We start from the raw sequence: 18,303 nt of genomic DNA, 5'->3' as shown, positions 1-18,303 counted from the left end.
CAGTAGCTGTGACACATGGGCTTCGTTACTCCGCAGCATGTGGGATCTACCCGAACCAGGGAATGCGTCCCCTGCATTGGCAGGTGGATTCCCAACCACTGCGCCACCAGGGAAGCCCTAAGTATATGTATTTAAAACGTCATGGTAACATTTGCAGCAAATGCTCAGAACTTAGACCAACAAAAGATATTTTGCAGGGAAGCACTGACCTTGTTTTACCACTGACCTTGTTTGCAATCGCCCGTGTGTGGTAAAAGTGAAAAGCAGACCAAACCTTTAATGGGTTTTATTCTTGCTTTTATATCTTCTGGGTGCAATATTCCCTTACTACCTGCATCTAGGGCAGAACCCTTCCACAGTCCCCACCACGGAATGGCACTGAGGGGAGATTCCATTTGACACCAAGTGGATAGGCAGAAATTAGGAAGTAGGGAAATGGGGACCCTTAGGCAGCGCTGGGGGTGTGTGTAGACTGGTGTGTCCTTCGGGGGAGCGAGAGGGAAGACATTCCCAAGTGTGAGGACTCCCCTCCTGGTGAACACCCTGTGCTGGTAGCCTTCCGCTTGTCCATCTCTCTCCTCTCTGTCTGGGTCATTCCTGCTGACTGTGTTACCTGGGCTGCATCTGACTTCTTGGGTTCAGCCACTGGAAGGTGTCATTAGGCTGTCGGCCAGAGGTGGGAGGAGTGCGGGACACGTGTTAGGGCTCCCAGGTCCCTCCTGGCCAGGCTGCCAGCGTGACAGTGGCACTGAGCTTGAGCAACTCGCTTCATCTTTCTGAGCCTCAGTTTCTCCCTCTGTCAAGTGGGAGTGAGGCGTGTTATAATCCTCCCTTCATTAACGTGTTGGACAATTATTTGCTGTGTATCTCTATCCCCACTTGAAAGACATGGAAAGAGGCTCAGAGAAAGAATTCGTCAGATGATTTAACAACAACAACAAAAAGTTAAGCACCTACTGTGTGCTAGGCTGTGCTCTAGGCTCTAGGAGCCCAGCGGGAAAACTCAGCCACAGTTTGCACCCTGGAAGATGACACATGTAGGTAGGGATGGTTTATGGGTTGAAGCCCTAACCCCCAACACCTCAGAACATGACCTTATTTGGAAACAGGGTCATTGCAGATGTAATTAGTTAAGAGGAGGTTGTACTGGAGAAGATGGGCCCTAATCCATTACTGCTGGTGCCCTTTCAGTAAGACGGCCAGGTGAAGACAGCAACACATGGAATAACACAATGTGACGAGGAAGGTGGCGATCAAAGTGATGCATCTACAAGCCAAGGAAGTCAAGGATTGTTGGTCAACCACCAGGAGCCAGAAGGAGGCAAGGAAGTCTCCCGTGCAGGCCTCCGACGGAGCACGGCCCTGCCCACAAAGGATCTTGGACTTGCAGCCTCCAGAGCTGTGAGACAGTACATTTCTGTTGTTGTAAGCCACCTGGTTCATGGTACTTTGTTATGGCAGCCCTAGCAAACCAAATACAGATGGATAGACTTGAAGCAATTAAGTAATCAAAGAAACCAACTTACTTTGGCAGTGAGTGCCCTGAAGGAAACAAAACAGAGAGATTGTATTTGTTTTCTGTGCTGGTAACAAATTAGCACAAATGTAGCAGCTTAAAACAGCACCCGCAGGACTTCCCTGGTGGCGAAGTGGTTAAGAATCCACCTGCCAATGCAGGGGACGCGGGTTCGAGCCCTGGTCCGGGAAGATCCCACATGTTGTGGAGCAACTAAGCCCATGAGCCACCACTACTGAGCCCGCGTGCTGCAACTACTGAAGCCCACACGCCTAGAGCCCGAGCTCTGCAACAAGAGAAGCCACCACAATGAGAAGCCCTCGCACTGGAACGAAGAGTAGCCCCCGCTCGCCGCAACTAGAGAAAGCCCACACGCAGCAACGAAGACCGAATGCAAACACAGCACCTTCTATTAGCTCACAGTTGTGAGTCAGGAGCTTAGGCTGGCTTGACTGGGTTCTCTGCTTGGGGTAGACAAGGAGGTTCCCGCCTCCTTGCTGGCTGTGGGCAGAATCCGCTCTGTTTTCAGAGGCTGTCTGCATTCCTTGTCGTGGGATCCCCTCCACCTTCCAAGCCAGCAACGGAGAATCTCCCTCCTGTAGAACGCCCCACATGCTTTGAGTCTCTTTTTCCAGGAAGAGCCCCATCTCTTTTGGAGGGTCACATGATGAGGCAGGCCCACAGAAGACCCAGTTCCTATCTGAGATTTGGAACCTTCATTCCAGCTGCACTGTTCCTTCATAGCAGCACCTAAATCAGCGTCTGGCTGAATAACTGGGAAGAGGTGTGTATTCACCCAGGGAGCAGGGATCTTGGGGCCCTCTTACCTGGGCCTATGACAGGGGATCGCTAGAGAAACATGGCATGTAGGGTGGGCCTCCTGGAGGAGGGGTGAGGGGGTCATCCCAGGCAAAGAGGCTCGCCCGTCCCAGGCCACGAGGTGAGATAGCTGATCTGTGCTAGGAACCAGCAGAGTTGTTGAGGAGATGAAACCAGAAAACGCGTGTGAAGTGCCTGACACCAGCGAATGGGCAAGGTAATAAATAGTAGCTACACTTATCCCATTATTAGAAGTCTGGAGGCCGCCCAGCTCTCTCTCTCTCTCTCTCTTTCTTTGACCCTCCCTCTCCCGGTGACCTTGGGTGGGTCATGTCCCTGATTCCACATCGGGGTCCACCAACACCCCCCTCCCTCTTTGAGACGAAAGAGCTGGTTCGGGAGGAGGGCAAAGGAGGGCAGCTGGGGCTCGCGCAGCCGGGTGAGTGGCAGCAAATATTTATGGAGGCGTTCGGTGCCAGGCACAGTGCTGGGCGTGGCGAGATAAGGGGCTGTGGAGGGTGGGGACTTGGCCTCGGAGGCTGAATTCCAAACTGCCCGCCCAGGGGGCCAGGAACAGGGGGTAGAAACCGCTGTGGGGCTGGTGCCTGGGAAAGGTGGGTGTGGCTCTGCGTGGCTGGATGTCCACGGGCAGGTGGCTGTCCCCTTGGAGCCTCAGAGCCCCTCACGTGCTCAGGTCCCTAGCTTCTCTGGACCAAGTCTTCAAACCCTCCTCAAAAGCCCTCCTCGGTCACCCAGCTGAAGTCACATCTCCCATCACACGCTGGCCAGAAACTCCTGCTTGTTGCTCAGTACTGCTTCTCTCTCTCTATTTTTAGTTTTGGTTTTATTTTTTTACTGACGTATAGTTGATTTACAATGCTGTGTTAGTTTCAGGTGTACAACAAAGTGCTTCAGTTACACACACACACACACACACACACACACACACACACACATCTATTCTTTTTCAGATTCTTTTCCCTTGTAGGTTATTACAAGATATTGAGCCCCCTGTGTTTGCTTCACTAGCTCTTGATGGCACCTGGCATCCAAACACAGGTGGGCTTCAAGGAAATACATAATGTGACATTGGACTATAATATAAACTATTTATATGAGATAATGTTGTAGTTGACTATCACCCAAAGTATAAAAGAAACGTCTGTGGATCCATACGGATACAAATAAATGATTGGGAATTCCCTGGCGGTCCAGGGGTTAGGGCTCCGAGCTTCCCCTGCAGGGGAGATAGGTTCCATCCCTGGCTGGGGAACTAAGGTCCCGCAAGATGCGTGGCGTGGCCAAAACGAAACAAAACACACACAGAAAACAAACAAATGATTGAATAGATAAATAAACAGGGTAAGGAGAAGGGACAGAATTCGCCAAAAGTGTATCTGGATACTTCCCCTCCAGAAGGGGGGGAGCTTTCTTCCCCTCCCCTCCATGTGGGCTGCAGCTCAGCGACTTGCTTACAAAGAGTAAGAGTCTGGAACGGGGAAGGGGCCACTGCACAGCGTGGAAACCACCAGGTGAGGCAGGTTAACGTCTTCAGTGGTAGTCACGTGGGTAAGGCGCAGCCCGGGAGCGCTGGGCACGTGGGCGTGGCCTTTCTTCCAGGGATTCCTCAAAATGGTCGGGATCATGAAAGACCAAGACAAGCCTGAAAGGTGACCACAGACCAGTGGAGATTCAGGAGGCAGGAAGTAAGGCCACGGTGGTGTCCTGGGTGGGATCCTGGGACAGAAAGCTATTAGGGACAGTGAGTAAAATCTGAGGAAAGGGTTGCATCTGCCAGTATTGGTTTCTTGGTTTGGGATGGTAGGGACATGATAACATTTGGGGAACCTGGGTCAGGGGCACACAGGACGGCTCTGACCATCGTAGCAACTTCTCTGTAAATCTAAAAACGATTCTAAAAGAAAAAGTTTGTTGAAGGAGAAAGGCAGGCAGGCATAAGAGGACCTCTGCTCCCACTCTCCACCAGTCTGTCCTCCAAACAGAAGCCAGAGGGAATCTGTTAAATCAGGAGAGGAATTTGTGCTACTCAGGTGTTCTGTATCTCTCAGAATTCATCAGATGGTAAGGTCTCAGGCATGCATTTCACGGAATTTAAATTTTATCAAGGACAAGAAGGTTCAATAAATATTTGATATCTTGTTATGTTATTCATGCTGAAGTATTTAGGGGAGATGTGGTCTAATGTTTGCAAATTGCTTTGAAATGAATTTTTAAAGGATAGACGGATGGGGACCATCTGTATTTCCACTCAGTTTTTCTGTGAACCTAAAACGGCTCTAGATAGTAAAATTTATTTATTTTAAAAAGATGGAGGACTTCCCTTGTGGCACAGTGGTTAAGAATCTGCCTGTCAATGCAGGGGACACGGGTTAGATCCCTGGTCCAGGAAGATCCCACATGCCGTGGAGCAACTAAGCCCATGCGCCACAACTACTGAGCCTGCACTCTAGAGCCCATGAGCCACAACTACTGAAGCCCGCGCGCCTAGAGCCCGTGCTCTGCAACGAGAGAAGCCACTGCAATGAGAAGCCCGCGCACCGCAACGAAGAGTAACCCCCACTCGACGCAACTAGAGAAAGCCCACGCACAGCAACTGAGACCCGACACAGCCAAAAATAAAAATTTTTTTAATTTTAAAAAGAGTTTGCATGCCACAACTAAGACCTGGCACAACCCAATAAATAAATAAATATTTTTTAAAAAAAGGGGGAAAAGGCAAGTCAAATTATGCCAGCCTCTTGTTGAATCCCTTTGGGGCTCTGTCTGCATTTCTTTGCTTTTTTTTTTTTTTTTTTAAGATTTTTTTTTGGTGTGGACAATTTATTTTTTAAGTCTTTATTGAATCTGTTACAATATTGCTTCTGTTTTATGTTTTGTTTTATTTGGCCGTGTGACATGTGGGATCTTAGCTCCCCAACCAGGGATTAAACTTGCACCCCCTGCATTGGAAGGCAAAGTTTTAAACCACTGGACCGCCAGGGAAGTCCCTCTGTCTGCATTTCATTTGGAGAAGAAACCAGAGTCTTTGCGAGTTGCTACTGGATCTGGACCCCCATCCCCGCCTCCACTCAGGCTGGCCTCTCTGCCCCCTGAACATGCTGGTCACATTCCCACCTCAGGACCTGTGCGTGCACTGTGCACCTCCCCTGGGACACATCCCCAGTTACCTGCGAGGCTCCCCCCTTTGGCTCCTGTTTGGACAGGCCTGCAGTTCCCACCCGACCCCCACCTCGTCCTGCATCACCCTGCTCCATAGCATCATCCCCTCCCAAGATGCTTCATCACTTACTTGCTCACTGTGTTTTCATGTCTGTCTCCGCCCACCAGGATGGATGCCCCACGTGGGGAGGGATTTGTGTCTGTTTCATTAGCCGGTGGACGATCAACACCTAGGACAGTGCCCAGCCCAGAGTGGGAGTTCGGTAAGTATTTGTTGAATTGATGTCCTAAGTATATTTGTTTATCTGCATCCCCTACCAGAATGTAACCTTGTTTGCTTGTCCACTGATGTGTCTCCTACCTGTAAGCACATGTTGCTCAATGAATGAATGAATGAATGAGTGATGAGTGAACAAGGTTAGGGTGAATCCTTGTATAAGGGGTTAAGAGCACAGGCTTTGGCATGGGTAACAACCCAGACTTTGATTGTGTCTGAAATTGGGGAGGGAAGATGCCGTCTTGGGGGACTGACCCCTTCATCTGTGGGATCTGACGTCATCCGCAGGTAGACAGTGTCAGGACTGAACCGAACTGCAGACACCCAGCTTTAGCTGCAGAACTGCTTGATGTGTGACAAATGTCACACACACATTTGGTGACCGGAAGTGTCAGAGGTGAAGTAGTCCATGAGTAGTGTTGTAGGAGAGTAGAGAAGAAAACCAGAAGAGTTTTTCTTTGCATACCTGGAGTAGTCATATTCATAGGGCCAGAAAGTAGAAGGGTGGTTGCCGGGGGCCGGATGGAGGGGGAACAGAGAGTTATTATTGTTTAATGGGGACAGAGTTTCAGTTGGGGACAATGAAAATGTTCTGGAGATGGAGGATGGTAATGGTTACAGGACAATAGGAGTGTCCTTAATGCCACTGAACTGTACACATAAATGGTTAAAAAAGGTAAATTTTATGTTATGTTTTACCTCAATAAACAAAGAACTGGAAAATGAAAAAAAAAAAAAGAAGAGCACAGGCTTTGGGACCACAATGCCTGGGGTCTTATCCAGATCTGCTACTTACTAGCCGTGTGACCTTGGGCAAGTCATTTCACCTCTCTGTACTTGAGTTTCCTTCTCAGGAAAATGGAGCCCCCTTGGGAAGCCCTCATGCATTGCTGGTGGGATGGTAAGTGGAAAATAGTCTGACAGTTTCTTAAAAAGTTCATTGTAACCTTCCCACACACTATGGCAATTCCACTCCTGGGAATATGCCCAAGAGAAACAGAAGCATACGTCTACGGGAAGACTTATACACACATGTTCGTAGCAGCACTATTTATAACAGCCCAAACCCCCATTAACAATGCACTGATAAAAAAAAAATGCGGTCTGTCCATATAATGGAATATTATTCAGCCGTAAAAGTAATGACGTGCTCTTACAATTTACAACATGGATGGACCTTGAAGACATCACGTGAAAGAGGCCAGATACAAAAGGCCACATATTGTATGATCCATGTCTATGAAATGTCCAGAAAAGGCAGATCTCCAGAAAGTACTTTAGCGGCTGCCCGGAACTGCAGGTGGAAACGGGACGTGATGATTAATGAGCACGAGAGATCTTACTGGGGTGATGGAAATGTTCTAAAATTGGATTGTGGTGATAGCTGCACAGTCCTGTGAACTTACTAAAAATCATTGAATGGGACACTTAAAATGAGCGAATTCTGTGGAATGTAAGGGATACCTCAACAAAGCTGCTTAAGAAGAAGAAAACAGAGCTCATAATAGTATCTATCTAATGATGCGAAGATTAAGTGAGCTAATCCACGTAAATCCCCCCAGAAGGAGATGTAGGGTAAATGCTCAAGAAATGTATTTTGTATTATTATTAACAAGTGTGTTGAGATTGTCCGTGTAAGATGCTCACCACAGGGAAAGACAAGCAATAGGGTTAGATTCATGAACACCACTACTGTTGCTTCATAATAATACAAATTACTTGGTTATGTTACCATTTCCTGTGCCTGTCCCACATACGTGGGCCTCAGTTTTCTTATCTGCAAAATGGGAGAACTGGGCTCCATCTCTAAGGCCCTTTTCTTGCCATAAGTTCTGTATTTTGTTCTAGGAATGTTTCTCTTCGGATGTGGCATGTCAAGGTTGAGGAAGCGTATGGGGTGGGGGAAGGTGGTGGGCAAATCTGTAGTGGCAGGGGTTGCCTTGGGGCTTGGAAACCAGGATGTGTGTGCGTGTGCGGGGGGAGCTGGAAAGGTGGGTTGTGTGGCTGGGAGCTGATTGTGAAGGTCACATGGGCCTGATGTTGTGTTCAGGGCATGGAGCTGGTCCAGCCTAGGTTCAAATCCTGTGTCCACCAGTTCCTAGCCATGGGATTTTGGACAAGAGACTTCCGCTCTGAGCGCTGTTTCCACCTCTGGAAAATGGTGAGGATGTTTCCCATCAAGAACTAGGATTCCATGAGATCATATTTATAGCAACCTGGGAGAATAATAATAACAAAGCAACAACAGCAAAGACTTCCTCCCAGGTGCCAACCATTGTCTTCAGCTCTTTCCACAAAGTAACCTTTTTTTTTTTTGGCTGCGCTGCCCGGCTTGTGGGATCTTAGTTCCCCGATCAGAGATCAAACCTGGGACCTCGGCAGTGAGAGTGCGGAGTCCTAACCACTGGATCGCCAGGGAATTCCCCAAAGTAACCCTTTAATGCGAAGGACTCAATTCATATTAGTGATCACAGAAGTAGGACAAGTGCCTTCTTAGCTTTAATCCTCAGTTTGCCCCTTCTATAAATGGGGCTATATAAACGTCTCCCTCAATGAGTTCTGTCCATGAGATTGTGCTGAAAAGTTTTCTGGCCCACATTGGGATGTGGTAATAGGGAGGCACTGAAGGTTCCTGGGCGTGGGGGGAGGTGGCTGGCCTGTGAAGAAAGCATAGCCCAGCCCCCCTTCTCCCCAACACCCAAGGTTAAGTTACAGATTCCTGTAGGATCTAGTGCATTGGAGAACTCAGCTCATTTGGAAATCCTAATTTATTTGTGCCAATATTTGATTCTTATCCGTCTTCCCCACTGGTCTGTAAGCTCCATGAGGGCAGGTGCTCAGCTGGTCTTTGCCCCCAGCATCCAGCACTGGGTGGTAGTGAACACAGGGCTGATCAAACAGGCTAGCACGTGTTGAGTGCTTCCTACGTGCCAGGCACCGTTCCAAGGGCTCGGCTAAGATGTGTCTCGTTACCTCTTGGACAGAGGGAATTCTGCAAAGCTCTGGGTGGTCATCATCTCCCCTCCCTGACTCTCAGCGGCCCTCTTTGCAGCTTCCCGCCCGCCCTCCCTCTGCCTGTGTTTCATCACACCAGGGAAGCAAACTTCCCTCCTGAGCCTCCAAGACAACTCGGTTTGTTGCCCTGGGAAACAAGCATGATGTCACCCCTCTCTGGCCTGGCCTTACAGGTGTCAGGATACCTAAGTAGTTAGTGTCATTATCTGCATAGAGCAAGGGAGAGCTGGGGAAGGCAGGATGTCAACGGGAGGAAAGAGAAGTTTAAGGAGGATTGGCTTGGAGACATCCTCCCCCCCGCCGCCCCTGCCCCACTACTAGGACCTAAACAAATGGGTTAAACGCACACACACACACACCTGGAGGATATGTAGAAAACGACGCTCCCCAACCCACCACCAATTCCTTGCGGTTTCTCAAACATGTAGCACCCAACCACCTCACACGCAGCCTTTGCCCCTGCTCTTCCCGCCCCTCCACCTGTCTTTGAAGGTCAAAGGTCAGATGTCATCTCCCCAGAGGCCCCGCCCTCCCCACGGGCTCCCTTTTCACAGTGCCCTGTAGTTTTCTTGGAAGCCCCTTACCAATACCTGATGTTATGTTGCAGATTGGTTTATTACCTAGGGCAGCAAGGTCCAGTGGAACTTTTTGCGATGTGGAATGTTCTAGATCTGTGCTGTCCAACAGCGTAGCCACCAGCCACAGGGGGATACTGGGCACTTGAAACAGTGTGACCGAGGAAGTGAACTTTTAATCTTATTTCATTTTAATGTAAATGCATTGATATTATTCTCAACTGGGAACAGCCGCCCGGGGCTAGTAGCTAAACCGTATCAGGCTGTGCAGAGCTACAATTCCAGCCCCTCACAGTGTGGCTTTCTGTGGGGCCTAGCACTGCGTCTGGTAAATGATGAATGAACACAAGCAGGGATTCCACGTAGGGATCCCTGAAGATGCCCAGGGCAGATGGCAGCTTGCCTTCTTCCACTCCTGTTTCTTGTGAGTTTCCTGCTTGGCTGAGAGCCCCATGGTCCCTGATGTGCTTATCTGCATCCTTCCCGCTCTGAACCCAAGCTCCGAGCCTGGTGGACTCTTCAGCTCTTTCCACAGCCTGCTCACCCAGATGCCCTCAGCCAGCCCTCACTCCCACAGACAGCCCCACTCTCTCCAGTTCCACGAACTCACATTTATTCACAGACAGACAAAGGGACAGGGACAGACCTTTGCTCACTGGGGACCCCCCATAGGGTCTGGCAGTTCCAAAGAGGTGATGGTGTCCAGTGTGTGTAACAGGGGACAGCCAGGCCGGGGGCCCCCGCCTCAGTGTCCATCCCTCTGGCCAGTGTCCCCCACCTCCTGAATCAGCGTCCTGCCTTCAGAAGTGGGGTGAGCAGTTTCTAACCAGCATCAGGGGGGTCTGGGGGTGGGCGATGGTGAGGGAGGGGCGGCCCAGCCTCCTCCCTCCTTAGTGTTGAGGGCTAGAAGGGGAGGGGTGGGTACACAGAGGAGGTTCCTCTCCTTCAACTTCCCTCCTTCATATTGCAAACCGGGAGGTCAAACGGAGGGGCTGAGGATGGGTGTGTGGGTCAGGAGGCCAGGCCCCCCAATCCGCGCAGGTGAGCCTTGCTGTCAATCTCTTCTTCCTCCATCTCGAAGGCCGAGTGGTCTTGGCTGTCAAAACAGGAGGCGCTGAGGAAGACGGGGGGTGCCGGCGGCGGCCGAGGTGGGGTCCCCGGGGAGGGCGGCTCCTCCTTGATGTGTGCGATGGGCAGCGGAAGCCCTTCCTCCTCCTGGCCAGCGGGGGGCGGCGGGGGCGGCGGGGGCGACGGCGGGGCCTGGGCCTGGAGCGCCTGCTGCGCGGCGGCGGCCCTCTCCAGCTCAGCGCGGTGGCAGCGTTGGTGGCGCAGGAGGCTATAGGCGCGCGAGAAGCGCCGCGAGCAGTGCGGGCACGGGTGCGGGGCCGGACCGCCCGCGTGGACCTGCGCGTGGCGGGCCAGGTCGGCCAGCCGCTTGAACTCCCGCTGGCAGCGCACGCACTGGAAGGGCCGCGCCCCAGAGTGGGTTACCCCGTGCTGCCGCAAGTGCGCACGGCGCCGGAAACCTTTGCCGCACTCGGGGCACCAGAATCGGGGCTCCCCGGCGGGGGGCCGGGCCGGGGCGGCATCCCCTCCGTTCTGCCCGCCTTCTCCACCCTCCGAGGCGCCCCCACACTCTGCCCCTTCGCCCCCCTCGGGCCCCTTCCCTGAGGTCCGTCCGCCCGACACCTTGTCGTCCTTCTTGCCCGCCGCGGGCAGCGGGGCCAGGAGGCTGAGCGCGCCGTGGACGCGACGGTGCTGGCGGAGGTAGGAGGCGAGGCGGAAGGCCAGGCCACAGTCCGTGCACACGAAGGGACGGTCGGTGGAGTGGACCAGCCGGTGGCGGGACAGCGACCAGGGCCTGGCGAAGGCCTTGAGGCAGATGGAGCACTGGTGGCGCTTGGGGCGGGGCGGGGGCCCCCCTTCGCCCTCCTGTTCGCCCTCGGGGCGCAGGCACGGGTGCGCTTTGAGCTCGCCCTTGGTGGCGAAAGCTTCACGGCAGCGGAGGCACAGCAGCGTCCAGTCGGCCTGGAGCAGGACCTGCTTCTCCTCCTGCCGTCCGGCCGCCAGCGCCAGCTCGGCCCTCAGCTCCGCCGCCCCGGCCTCGGCCTCCTCCTCCTCCGACTCGCGGGGCTCCGCGCTCGTGGCGGCCGCCAGCGTGGCCGGCTCCCCCGCGGACCACGTCTCGGGCCGCGCCGCCGCCTCCGCCTCCTCCTCCGCGGCGCCCGCTGCTGCAGAGGTGGGCTGCTCGGCGCCCTTGTCCTGCGGGCTCCAGCCGGACCCGGCCGCCTCCTTGGCTGCCCTCTCGATGGCCAGCTCGACCCCGCCGCCCGCGTGCTCCTGGGCCAGGTGGCGCCTGAGCTGGGCAGGCTCAGGGAAGGTGCGAGGGCAGGCGGCGCAGCGCAGCGGGGGCTGCGGCCCGTGGCCACGCAGGTGGCGCGAGAGGTGGGCAGGCCGGCGGAAGGCCTTGGGACATAGGGGGCAGGCATGGGGCCGCAGGCCCGAGTGGCTCAGCCGGTGCCGGGAGAGGTAGTAGGGGAAGCGGAAGAGGCGGCCACAGGTGGGGCAGGGCAGGGGCGCCCGAGGAGCTCCAGCGCCCCCCCTGCCACGGCCTCGGCCTCTACCACGGCCTCGGCCACGACCCCGGCCCCGGCCACGGTGAGGTGGGCTGCCCTGGGCTGGTGGAGGAGGCTGAGGATCCATGCCTGTAAAGAGATAGGGAAAAGGTGGAGATTTGGGGAGGCAGGGGGGTGCAGAGAGAGACAAGGAGACAGACAAGGAGACACAGAGAGGGTCAGATATTTAGCCGGGCAAGGGAAGGCGAGACAGACGAAAAAGGCCGAGATGAGAGGCAGAGACCAGGAGAAACAGAAAGGATGGTGAGAGGCAGAAACAGGAGAGAGAGATGGGGACACCCAGCAGAGACAGAGATGAAGAGAAAACAAAGAGATTTAGGCAGAGATGGTGCAAACACAGAGATCAGAGGAACCATGGCAGGGTGGAGGGAGGGAGAACAAGACAGAGACAGTAGAAGAGACAGAGGCAGACAAAGTCAGTGAACTGCTTTTCCTCCAGGGGCCCCACTGGAACGTATGGGGAGGGGCTGGGAAACAGCCCTTGGTGCCGGAGTGGAGGGGGTGGGATTCAAAATCGGGAGGCCCCGGAAATGGAGTGTGGGTGCCCAGTCGCCAGAGTCTGGGAGAGGCCGGGAGTAGGAGGGCTCAGACTCTTGGGCAGGGAGGGGGCTAGGGAGGGAGGGGGCGAGATCCCGGGCGCTGAGGTTGGGGGTGTGTGGGGGGTTGGGAGATGACCGGGGTCCAGCCCCTAGACTTCTGTACGTGGTGGGTATGGATTCCTGGGTCCCAGTGGTGGAGAGGGCTGGGGGGAGGGGGCTGAGCCCCCAAGACAAGGGAGAGGAGGGGGCTGGGGGCCCAGCTGCTCGAAATCTCCAGCGAGGAGGAGGCTGAGGGCCAGGGCCCTGGACCCCCCCCCCCACGTCCCCGAGGAAGGCTGCTGGGGGTCGGGAGCCCTAGGTCTCCAAGGGGGGGCCGCGGTCTCCCCGCTGGGCCCAGCCTTTGGTTCCCCGCAGGCATGATCTGCAGAACTGGGGCCGCGGGCCGAGGCCTTGCAGATTTCTGAGCCCGGGGCCTGGGGCTCGCCCCGATGACTGGGCGCCCGGCTCTTACCTCCGCCTCCTTTGCTCCTTTCTTCCGTCCCCGCGGCCGGCCGAGCGCGGATGGTGGTGGCAGGGAGGGAGGGCCCCGAGCGTGGTGGGGGGTGGAGGAGGCTGGGCTCGGTGTCACCGCCTAAGCCTTCCCCCCGGAAACCCGGCTTTTCGTCCGAGCCTGAGAGAGGAAAGACTGGCTGGGAAGCCGGAAGATGGTGGAGGAGGAGACCCAGGGGGCGGGGAGGGGGGCGCGGCTTGGACTCCTGGGTTCTGTAAGGGGAGGGGGCTGGGGCCCCGTCCTCTGGGCTCCCGAGGGAGGAGGGGGCTGGGTCCGGCCCCCCTTCTTACCCTCCCCAACAGACACACATATTCATTCATTCCTTCAACAAATACACATTTATCAGGTCCTGTCTGTGCCAGGCACTGTGTTGGGCGAGGGGGGTGGCCGGGAAAGGAGATGAATGAGGCAGTGACAGAGGCTTCAGGGAAAGTACCGGCAATCTGGACTAAAACCTGACAGCAGCCTTCACGTAGGTGCCTGAGCAAGCGACTTTCCCTTCTCTGAGCCTCAGTCTCCTCCTCTGTGATAAACCCCGCGTATATCCACTTGACCCTAAGAGACCAGTTACTCATTTTGCAGCATATAGTCACTCGATCCTAAGCCACCAATATTAACTGAGCACCTACTATGTTCTAGCTCTGTCCTTGGTGCTGGAGCTGCAGTGGCAAAGACAGAGGCCGCTGGACCCTGTCCATAGGGAGCTCAGGGTCTGGCCGAGGAGGCAGACAAACACAGATCCAATGGCCCTTCTGGAGAGTGTGCTCTAAAGCCAGAAGCAGGATGCAGTGGGATTACAGGGAGCAGAGACAACACTGAGTGAGAGTGATCCCTGAAGGCTTCCTGGAGGCAACGATGTTTCCGCTGAAACCTGCAGGATGAAAGCCGAGGGTTAGGAATGGGAAGCGGGAGGCAAATGGAAATGGGAGAGAAATATACCAACACAGACACTATTCTTCTGATAGTTCTACTCAGAAACATGCCACAAACGCTGTCTGTACCAGGTTAATCGTTGCAGTATTGTGCGTGACTTCGAAAGACAGGAAATGAGCTACCTGCCCATCGGTCAGGGATTTGAGTGATAAATCGTGATTGATCTACCCAGCAGAACGCTATGTGTCCATAAAAACAAGAATGAAGAAGTTCACTTCCATGTAAAAACATGGAAAGGCTCCAAATGATAACGGAGAAAACACGGAAGGTGGAGCACAGCCTGCAGCCTGTTCTGTCTGCACTTACCAGCGGGTTGCCTCTGGGAGAACTGGAAGGAGAGAGAAGAAACTGGCAACATTCTAGCTCCCAGGCCTGAAACTTACTACTCTCTGCCCTTTTGTACTTTTGGAATTTGAAACCACGGGAATGTGTTTCATACTTAACAAAGTAAAGGAAAAAGAAACAAATGATGGGGGATAATAAAAATAAATACAATGAAAATAAATGATAGCTTACTCTTGTAAGTGCTTTACAAATACAAGCCCATTTGTTCCTCCTTACGTTAAGAAGTGTGTAACATTCTCCCATTTCACAGAGCAGTAAAGTGAGGTACTGAGAGGTTTCAAAGTAGTGAGTCTAAGTCTTTGCATTTCACAAAGAGATGGGAGAAATGATGGTGAGGAGCATGATTTTTCAAAACATCTGGTCAATAATACTACATTTTCAAGGACGTATACATATAGAGCAGAAGTCTAAACACATCCATGGAAACAGTAAGCACCAAATTTGGGGTAAGAGTTACCTTTGAGAAGGGAGAGGCAATCAGATCTTGGAGGGGGGGAGGTCTATGGAGTCAGGTGTACCTCTTATGTTTTAATAAAACTGGTAGTCAATATATGGGTGTGTGTGTGTATACTTTTTATTTGTTGAAATACATGTAACATAAAATTTACCATTTTAACCATTTTGAAGTGTACAACTCAGTGTCATTAAGTACATTCTCGAGGGGAATTCCCTGGCTGGGCAGTGGTTAGGACCCTGCGTTTCCACTGCAGGGGGCACGGGTTGGATCCCTGATAGGGGAACTAAGATCCCTCCTGCCATACAGGGCGGCCAAAAGCAAACAAAAACAAACAAACAAACAAAAATTCACTAGTTCCACTATCTAGTTCCAGAACTTTTTCATCACCCCAAACAGAAACCCGGATCCATTAATCTGTCATTCCCCATTCCCTTCTCCCCCCATCTCCTGGCAACCAATAATCGTCTTTCTGTCTCTTTGGGTTTGTCTTCTGTGGATATTTCATATCAATTAAGTCATCTAGTATGAGGTCTTTTACGACTGGCTTCTTTCACTTAGCATAATGTTTTCAAGGTTCATCCACATTGTAGCGTGGGGCAGCACTTCGTTCCTTTTTGTGGCTGAATAATATTCCACTGTATGGGTGTACTGTATTTTTTTTTTTTTTTTTTTTTTTTTTTTTTTTTTTTGGGTATACTGTATTTTGTTTATCCATTCATTTGTTCATGGACCTTGGGTTGTATCTACCTTTTGGCTATTGTGAGCAGTACTGTTATGAACATTTGTTATGTATAAGTTTTTCTTTTAATGGCTGTTTTCAGTTCTTTTGCGTATATACCTAGGGTGTGTGAGTGTGTTATTATTTTATTATCTATATTTTGAAGCCTTAATATATATTTTTTCCTAAATGAAAGAAACGAATTCAGGAATGAGGTTGAGGGGAAAGAAATTTCAGAGAGATCAGCGTGTTGTATGTGTGTGTAGGCGTGGGCGGAGGTGGGGATCATGTCCTGGGGGAGATTTGGGGCCTTGGATTGGGGCATCAAAGGCGGCCAGTGTGGTGGAGAGAGGCCGGAGCTGCACGAGCAACTATGCCCGGCGTCCTAGTCCAGGCTGAATGCTGGACGCATTCCGAGTGTACTGAGAAGCCATTGAAAAGGTTTTAAGCTGGAGAGTCACAAGATCCGATTAGTGTTTTAGAGAAATTCCTGTGGGACCCGCGAGGAGGCCCGGCCGGATGCAGGGGAGAGCAAGGCGGGGAGCAGGAAGGAGGCGGTGCCCGGGTCCAGGTGAGAGATGGGGGGCCTGGGCGGGGCCGGCCTCGGGCAGGGGGCGGGACCTGGCGCTGATTGGCTCAGGGCTGCCCTCCTGGATGCCATTCCCACCGCCTCCACCTCCTCATTGGCTTCCCTGCTTCGGCCCCCCGCCTCCCTCGCGTGCAGTCTCCAGCACCTAGAAATCACATCACTTCGCTCCTGCGCTGAACGCCGTCCCGTGGCTCTCACCTCTTCCTCCCCACCTTCCTCGTCTGCACCTCACGCCCTACCGTCTGAACCCTGGAAGCTCCCTTCACGGATTCCTGTCTTTCTCCCTCTGCTTCACTCTGCTCCATCCACACTGCCCTCTCTGCTCTTTCGGACTCAGGGCCTTTGCACGTGCAGTTCACTGCCTGGAATGTCCTTCTCCTAGCTTTCCATAATTTTTCCCGTACTCCCCTCATTTCTTACAGATCTCCCCACAGACACCTGTCCCGTTCAGGTTACCTAAAACAACCCTCCTGGGAATTCCCTGGCGGTCCAGTGGTTAGGACTCCGCGCTTCCACTGCAGGGGCCATGGGTTCCATCCCTGGTGGCGGAACTAAGATCCCACAAACTGCGCAGTGCGGCCAATAAATAAATAAATAAAAATAAAATAGCCTTCCTGACACCCTCTAGTCCTTGCTCTGCCCTAATTTTCAACTTTGTACTTACTGCAAACATTAGGCTACTTTTCCTATTTTGCCTGTTTCCCCTTCCACATGGAATATAAATTCCCAGGGAGTTTATATGCCAGGCTTCGCCTGTGTAACTGCTCTACCCTCAGCAAGCCTCGCATATCAAGCAGTATTTGTGGGTGAATAAAGAGGGACGAAGGGTGAGGAGGAGTGAGGCGAACTCGGGCCTCAGGTTTTGGAGTGGGGGGCGCCCTGGAAGGGGAGAAGACTGACGTGGTGGGGAGATGCGAAGCGCATCACATCAGATGTGAGCGGGCGGTGCGGGTGGCTGGCTCCACCTGTCCGCATGTGAGAGTCAGCTCTGCCCACAGAGGCGTCGGAGTCGCCAGCGTCTGGCTAGTAACTGATGCTCTGGACCGGTTGAGATTACCCCCAGGGTAAAATCCTCCCCCTCTGCCTTCCAGCCTCAATTAGCACATTGATAAGATGCGGCCACGAGTTGGGGACGAGGTCCAACCCACCACCTGGCACTGAGACACTCGGGAAAGGGGACGAGTCCCTATTGCTACCCTCTCAGAAGAGAAAGGATTGGAGTGGAGGTGAGGTAGGCAGGAGGTCCTTATTCATCACCCCACTGCCTGGCGGACATCTCCATGACAACCCTGGCACTTTTCCAGGCCCTCAGCTCTGGAGGCCGAGCCAGTCTCCAAGTGGGCAGGTCTTGTCCCTGGGGGCGGCACCTATATCTAAGGAGGCGGGTCTTGTTTTTCCAACGCGAAGGATTTTTTTCCCCCCCCAAAGGGGTGAGTCTGATCTCCCTTCCTGTGCACTGGTGGCAGAGTGGAGAAGAATGTCTCCAAGGTTGAGCGTTCCCAGGGGCCGACCTGGAGCCTTTTCAAATGGGCAATTGTGGATCTCCAGGCAAAAATGTCTTCCTTGAATGCCAAACTCTTACTTGTTTGCCTCCAAACTTATCTCCCTCCTTTAAATGTTTTTCCTTGTGAAATATAAGACGTATAGATGAAAGGGGCACGATAAAAACGCACAATTTAACAAATAATTATAAAATAATCACCAGATTAAGAAACGGAATGTTGGCAGCCACCCCACAGCCCATAGAAGGTTCCACCATGTCCCACCCCGAATTTAACCCATCCAACTCCACTGTTCTGAGTTTTATGAAAAAAAAAAAGTTTTCCTTGCTCTTCTAGATGGCTCACATCCACAAGGCATCCTAAACAATATTACAGTTTAGTTTTGCTTGCTTAAATGTTATAGAAATGGAATGGTACTCTATGTACCTGGTTTCTTGCGTCCAGCTTCTTTGTAACTTTCATTCATGTAATTTTGTGCATCTGTACTCATTCGTTCTCTTGCTGTATAGTATTCTATGGCACAATATACCATCATTTATTTATCCACTGTATTGTTGATGAATGTCTTTATCTGTTGGGGCTACTATAACAAAATACCACAGACCAGGTGGCTTATAAGCAATAGAAATTTATCGTTCACACTTCTGGAAGC

The 18,303-nt window shown here is 52.6% G+C and overlaps 1 protein-coding gene across 1 annotated transcript; it reads right to left on the bottom strand.

Moving 5' to 3' along the window:
• Positions 1 to 9,973: 9,973 nt before the first annotated feature.
• ZNF579 (zinc finger protein 579) lies at positions 9,974 to 13,176 on the bottom strand. The gene is made up of 2 exons (XM_032614861.1): positions 13,069 to 13,176; positions 9,974 to 12,087 (listed from the first exon to the last, which is right to left on the bottom strand). The coding sequence occupies exon 2, from the start codon at positions 12,083 to 12,085 to the stop codon at positions 10,394 to 10,396; it is 1,692 nt and encodes a 563-aa protein (XP_032470752.1). The 5' UTR covers positions 12,086 to 12,087; positions 13,069 to 13,176; the 3' UTR covers positions 9,974 to 10,393.
• Positions 13,177 to 18,303: the final 5,127 nt, after the last annotated feature.

Source organism: Phocoena sinus, chromosome 19 (genome assembly GCF_008692025.1).
Source record: "Phocoena sinus isolate mPhoSin1 chromosome 19, mPhoSin1.pri, whole genome shotgun sequence".
NCBI lineage: Eukaryota > Metazoa > Chordata > Mammalia > Artiodactyla > Phocoenidae > Phocoena > Phocoena sinus.
Note: the sequence above shows the minus strand (reverse complement) of the source record. Positions and strands in the feature narration are given on the sequence as shown.